The 6,936-nt window shown below is 50.1% G+C and overlaps 1 protein-coding gene across 1 annotated transcript; it reads left to right on the top strand.

Moving 5' to 3' along the window:
- The first annotated feature begins 389 nt into the window (after positions 1-389).
- On the top strand, positions 390-1,148 carry LOC103780523 (runt-related transcription factor 3-like). Its single transcript, XM_008948215.1, has one exon. It carries the CDS (start codon positions 490-492, stop codon positions 913-915), a length of 426 nt encoding a protein of 141 aa, XP_008946463.1. The 5' UTR covers positions 390-489; the 3' UTR covers positions 916-1,148.
- The last annotated feature ends 5,788 nt before the right edge of the window (positions 1,149-6,936 follow it).

Genomic DNA, 6,936 nt, shown 5'->3' with positions numbered 1-6,936 from the left:
TACACAGCTGATGTCATGGCTAAACATTTTTTTTTCTGTGTTTATGGGGTGTGTTTTCTTAATCTACCAGAGATGAATAGACCCCTAGAGAAGTCAGCGTGGTCGTGTCACTTCTTGGATAGGAAACAACAAATTTTAGGACAGGAAATGGGAACAACTTAAACAAACGGGTTTAGGGGTTTTCTGTTTAAGTTCCCCTGCTCTCTTGGCGGGCAGAGCCAAGAGATGCTTCCCCCTCCAACTCTAATTCCTCGGGCAGAGGATGGCCCAGGAAAATTAGGGTAAATTAGGGCAAACTAGGGCATCTAGGGCAGACTAGGGCATCTGGGGCAAACTCCACAAGCTCAAGGACCGTGCTTTAACAACTGTCTTTCTTCCTCCACCCCACCAGGCACGTCAGATCTCAGCCCCTTCTCTGACCCCCGTCAGTTCGATCGCTCCTTCCCGACGCTGCCGGCGCTCACCGAGACCAGGTTCTCCGACCCCCGGATGCATTACCCCGGTGCCATGCCCGCCGCCTTCCCTTACACCGCCACGCCCTCCGCCACGGGCATCGGGGGCATCAGCATGACCAGCATGCCCACCACCACGCGCTTCCACCACACCTACCTGCCTCCCCCCTACCCCGGCTCCACGCAAAACCAAAGTGGACCCTTCCAGGCCAACCCCTCTCCCTACCATTTGTACTACGGCACGTCCTCGGGCTCCTACCAGTTCTCCATGGTGGCGGGTGGCGAGCGCTCCCCGACACGGATGCTCTCTTCTTGTACAAGTGCCTCGGCAGGGAACAACTTAATGAACCCCAACCTGGGCAGCCAGAGCGACGGGGTGGATGCGGACGGCAGCCACAGTAACTCACCAACAACCATGACGACTACTGGGAGGATGGATGAGTCGGTCTGGAGACCCTACTAGGAGGAACCCAACAGGGCAAGGATAGCTTTAACTTAATCGGCCACCGTCACGTCACTTCTTTTGGTGGTGAATAGAGCAAAATGATGCCTGGGGAAAAGGTAAACCAAAGTCTCCCAACCCAAAAGCAAACCAGGATCCTCTGCATACAAGCATGGGCAAACATCAAGCGAAGATGGACTGGGACCTACGTCACATTTCAAGAGGAGCGTCCACGAGGCTTGAATTTGTCGCTTGATGTGATCCCTGCCGAATGTTTTAAGTATGTGGACTGTACATAGGGGAAAAAAAAAAAAGAAAAGGATGTGTGGAATCAGATGTTTGTTTCTTGCAGAACACTTCTCAGTCATCTCGCTCGCACCTCTTCCCCACACAAAGCATTGAGAAGCTACAGAAAGCTCACCCTTCTTCTGTAAAATGTTTCTGAGAAGAGCAGGGAGTCCTTCAAGCCACCTCTACCGAGGCAAGAAGACTGAAAAAAAAAAAAAAAAAAAAAAAAAAGGAAAAAATAAAAAAAAAAAAAATAAGAAAGATCTACCTGTCAAATCTTACCAAGTGAAGCGCTGAATTAGGGAAGGCGACACTTAATGGGCTTTCTTCCCTAAAAATAGATCTCCTCATGAAAGAGATGAAGGGCATTGCCGCGTTTTTTTTTGGCTCCCCGCGGCCCGGCCGGCGTCAGCCACGCGAAGGAGAGCTGTGATGTGATGATTATTATTCGTTGCTGACGACAGAGGGTGTATTGTTCATTTTTGTCATTGTCGTCGTTTTTAAAACAGTAACGTGGCTGATCCCGTGCCTGACAGGCCCCCCCTCCCTCCCCCTTTTCCTGTATGTTTACATATGAGATGTACTTTTTACGAGCCGTGTTTTGTTTTATTCTGTTTGCTCTTTTGTCCTGACCTCACCAGTCAATTCTTTGCTCCTCTTAGCAAATCTCAGCGATGGTGGCTGAAGTGAAGGCGGCGTTCAGGACAATCCAAGATGCATGAGATGCACTTCCAAGCACGTTAGCTGCAAAAGGGACTCAGGAGCCTTTGACACGACCCTGCCACCGTTCTCTGGGTCTTCCTTTCATCCTCTCTGAGTGGCGACACACGCAGCTGGTGGCAAAGCATCATATTTCTGTTATGATCCTTTCCCGTGTTTTCACCCAGAGGGGACTGACACGCGATGACTTTTATTTTGTTAAGCAACAGCTTAAACTCATCAGTTCATAACGAAAGCTCTAACTGAGATTTGGAGAAAGGAGCAATTTCTACTCAGTCCCTTGGTGGTGGGAGTATTGTGAAGCAATGTTAGCTGTTTGCCATCCCCTCATCTTCGTTTCCTTTCCCCCAGGTGACCCGGAGCAGGGGTGTCTTGCTGTAGATGAAATAAGCTGACGAAGGGGCACCAAAGGTGCCACCAGCTCGTTGGTAGCTGGTTGCATCTCGCAGCATTCAGTAGAACCAGGTCTCCTGAGCACCACACACCCTCATAGCTGATACCAGGGAGATTGCAGCTGGATGGGACCATGGTGGGAGGTCGTAGGCAGCCGGAGAGGCAGACGAGGCTCCTCCAAGGGCAGGCTCTGACACACACTGCAGGGTTACATTGCCTCCTGCAAGCTGGTGTGGGAATTTGGGCTGGATTTGGGGTTCCTCATGCTGGCAGGGCTGAGGGTGCATGGGCAGGTTCTTGGGGAGCAGGTAACTGCGGTGCCCACGTCCCTCCGGAGCCTATGGGGCACAGGGACAGTCCCCAGCCCCCAGTGCCACCAGTAACCAAGACTTGTTTTTCTTTTTTTTTCTGCACAAGCACAGGAAAATTGAAAGCCCACAGCTCCCCTCCCAGCTCCCCCCACCCCCAGTGTGGGTTACACCATCCTAAGCCACACCACCTATCACCAAATCTCAGTTGGCAGCTTCACAGCACTCGGTTGAGGCACAGAGCGTTGTAATTGCACTACCACGTCAAGACTGGAGCAAGACATCCTGGCTTCCTTGGAAAGCTGCGATGACCACTCACGAGTTACATAAGCAACAAGAAGAACAACTCTTTTAACTAATAATAATTAATAATAATAATTAAAAAGCCCTACCCCAGCAAAACTGCAACCTTCACTTGCCTTAGCGACAGCGAGCACCTCTCGGGTGCTGGCCAGCTGTAGAAACTGGACCACGGCAGCCTGTGTTTTGATGCATTTATCACGCCACTGATGGAAAGCACAAGGAAAACAAGGCATTCGTAGTACTAGGTTAATTTAAGACTGTTCGTAGAGGTTTTTTAAAACTTAAGTAATAAAAAAAGAACGGCAATGATGCTGTTTTTATGACATATTGTCATGTGCAGGTGTAAATATTTGCACCTCTATTGTATGCAAACGGCCGCGAGAGAGGCCGATGTTTTTTTTTGCTTTGCACTATAATTTGCTTTTTTTAAAAGGAAAAAAAATGCACAATCGCTTGTACAGTAAAACCCCCCTTTTGTCTGGCTCACAGAATATTTAACTATAAAATCTAATTTTTGGTCTTATTTGTTATAATAATATAATTCTTAAATGTGTTGAAGGATCCGATTCTTAATAATGCTTCTAATACTTGTATGTGCAGGGTAAAATAACAACCACCAACTAAGGAGATGAGCACAGAGATCTTTCTAGATAAAGAAGGCTAAAGTTGTTGGGATTTTTTTTAATGGTGTCTTAAAATGGACATTAAAAAAAAAAAAAAGAAGCTAGTGATACCAAATAATGTGGTTATTTGTGTAATATACCAGCCCTACTTGAAGGTAATGCCCTATATTTAATATGTAGCCCATCTTTTTAACCTGTAGCACTTGTCACTGGGGAGGGGGGGAGGCGGGGAGGGCGGGAGAGGAAGAGGAGGGTCTGCTCCTGTTGAAGTCATTGGGAGAAGCTCTGTGTGGAGGAGGCTCAGCGAGAGCAGAGCCGGGCTCCTCGGGGAGCGGGGGGGAAGCTTGTGGGTCCGAAGCCATGGCAAAATGGTGACTTCTGCTTCTCGTGTCGGTGTCGATGTTCTTATCCAATGTACGTGACTGTATCGTCAGGCCTCCGTGTAATCCTTTTAATGACTTTCCATGTGGAATAATAAACGTACAGTTACAAGTCCCCCTGGTGCCCTCTGCCTGCTCACTTCTCACCGCGGGCAGCAGGTCCGTGCCCTGGCACAGAGGAAGCTTCCTCACGCTGCTCTTGCTCCATGGCCTAATGCTGGCAGCTCTCTGAGCATCCCAGTGCCTGGATCTGGTATCTGGGGTGGGGGCAGCTTGTGGCTGCTCTCAACCACAGTTTGCCCCAGGCAGGCGTTGGAGGGTGTCTGGGGAGGAGGGCAAGGAGGTGCCTTCACAGGGATGCAGGGAGACGATGGAGGTGGGGGGACCCCGGGCTGTGAGCCCTGAGAAAACCTCTTTACATTTCTCCAAGGTGGGTCTGGAGCACGTACTCCACACCAGGCTAGCCCTGGCAGGTGATCCCTGCAGCCCAAGCTGAGCACCCCACACGGTGACCGCCGCCTGTCATCGCCACGCTGCTTCCTGAGACACAGAAACTCCAGCACAAATCTCCCACAGGACCCAAATTCCCAGGCGGTCCGAGCCCAAACCCCTTAGCACTCACCACTCGCCTCCAGACCCAAATGACAGCTGAAAAGCAGAAAGAATAAAACAAAATTCCCAGGCTACAATAGCGGCTGATGCCAATGTGCTGTAGGCTGGGGGCTCCCCAGGAGCCAAACCGCTCCACGCAAGCGTTGTTCACGAGCCTAGCCAAGGCACTGGCATCAGCATCAGAGTGCCAGGCTCAGAACAGACCCTCTGCCCCTGCTTTGCAGCAGCATCTGCACAAAAAGGGGAAAAAAAATTGAAAAAAAAAGGAAAAACCCAAAGAAAACCACAATAAATGCTAATATGGCTGAGAACGCGGCTCCCCAGCCCTGGCCAGCGGAAATGTGTTTCAAGTCAGAGCCTAGACATACCCACCCTCTCTTCACAGCTACTGGGAGAGGAAACACCCCGAGGTGTAGCTGTTATTTACAGGAACTTTCCACTCCAAATTGATATTCAGCCGCGCTTAAAGCGGCAGTGAGAAGAGAGGAGGAGGAAAGGGAAAAGAAAAAGCGGACAAGGAAAAGAAAAAGTGGGCAAGAGAAAAGAAAAAGTGGCCAAGGGAAAACAAAAAATAGACAAAGCAAAAGAAAAATAAGACAGGGAAGAAGAGCTTTGTTGTGCCACAACACTGGGTTACCCATGAAAAAAGAGCTTTCCAGGGTTGCAGCCCAAAATTGCCCTTTGTGCTGATGCTGAGGGGCTGAGGCCTGTTGGGGGAATGGGGCTGGAGCAAGCCAGCACAGCAGGGACAGGGCAGCAGCTGAAATATAGCCAGGAGGCCCAGGTAGCTGGGTGAGCTGATGGTGCTGAGTGTACCCAGCACCTGAGGGCCAGATGGGTGTTACTGTTTTTATATGGGACACCTATCGAGCGCAGGATCCAGTGTGCTGTGGGTGCTGGAGCTCTGTAGAAATGCAAGTTTTGCACTGATTTAATGGATTTAAACAGCAAAGCTGGATCCCAGCATGGTAGTGTGAGATGTGGGGGCCCAAAGGTCTGCTGAGAGCTGAGAGCAGCTGCAGATGCTGGTTCTGAGTGCCAGGCAGCAACGCCAAGCACCCCAAGGCTCCCACTGTTCCAGGGGGATGCTGAAAAACAGGGCTGAGAGCAATAGTGTGGGGCAGTCAGAGCAGAAATATCTGGCTTTTCTTTTGCAAATGAAAACTGAAAGGGAAAAACAAAAATCACTGGAGCTTCGATGGCTTTTTTTGAGCATTCAGATATTAAGTTGAGTGGAGTTGGAGCTAAAAAATCTCATAGGAAAAATGAAGAATATTTCCTTTGAGAACAGAGCTAACAAAAGTCTCAGCAAAAATCTTATTATATTCTCTTTCCAGACCAAACTCTAAACCCCAGTGTCTCTTTTAATGACTGTGTTGTGTCCAAACCGCCTGTCTTAGGAAATAAACTTTTAACTTGCAAGAAGTTTCTGTGCTACACAGGAGGCAGGGGAAGGAGCCTGCCTTGCTGCTGCGGGGGCTCGCCTTGCCCACACCACCCCTTTCCCTTTGAGCCCTGAACAAACCTAGCACAAACGAGCAATCAGCATCATTAAGGCTCAATCCTGTTCCTTTAAAACAGTGGGGCCACCCTGCGAGGTGCCTGGCACCCTTCTTGGACCCCCTCAACGTTCAAACATCAAACACCCATCGCCTGAACCAGAATCAAACAGAGCCACCAGCTCCCACCTCAGCTCCGGGGTCATCCCCGGGGTTTAATCCTGCTGCTGGGCCATTCCCCTGGAAAGGATGGGTGGTTTGTTGAGGTTGGGGTTGGTATTTTTTTTTAATGCTGCCTATTTGGAAGCTAAATGGTGGAAAACATGGAAAATTCATTAGGGTGTCTGGGAAAGCGTGTAGGTCACACGTCATTCACATCTACTTACTCAGCGGGACCTCGCGCCTTGGGGGAGATATATATTAATATATCTATATTTTATATATAGGACTTGTTGGGGTTTTTTTCCTCTCCATTCAGATCCCAGACAGGTGTAAGAATGAGCCCTTTCACTTCTCACACGCTCTTCAAAACTCACTCCCCAAAGTGGAGCTGCCCCTTCACCCGGCCTCGCTGGGCTCTGCCCCTTCCCACCCCTCCGGGGCCAGCGCTGGTGCTCAGCGTCCCTGCGAGGGGACCAGTGCCATTCCCACCCGCCTGGAGAAGTCTGGAGCTGTCAAATCCAGGCCCAAAAAGGGCAAACACGCCGCCACGCCAGGACCTGCTGGCGGTGAGCCCCAGCTGGCTCCTTCCTCGGTGCTGGCTTGCCAGAGGGTTTGGCACGGTGGGGGGCGGGGGGAGTTTTTTTTGGGGTGGAGGGCTGGTTTGGTGCCCAAACTATAAAACCCAAAAAAAAAAACCCCAATCCTTCATTCCTGATCACTCAGAATTTCTCAAGTTTGGTGCAACACAAAACCA

This window comes from Merops nubicus, unplaced genomic scaffold (genome assembly GCF_000691845.1).
Source record: "Merops nubicus isolate BGI_N331 unplaced genomic scaffold, ASM69184v1 scaffold46270, whole genome shotgun sequence".
Lineage (NCBI taxonomy): Eukaryota > Metazoa > Chordata > Aves > Coraciiformes > Meropidae > Merops > Merops nubicus.
The sequence above is the reverse complement of the archived record's forward strand: the minus strand, read 5'-3'. Positions and strand labels throughout refer to the sequence as shown.

What these genes read in the sequence shown, in the direction of transcription:
- LOC103780523 (XM_008948215.1), top strand. Translation starts at nt 490, where the DNA reads ATGCATTACCCCGGTGCCATGCCCGCCGCCTTCCCTTACACCGCCACG.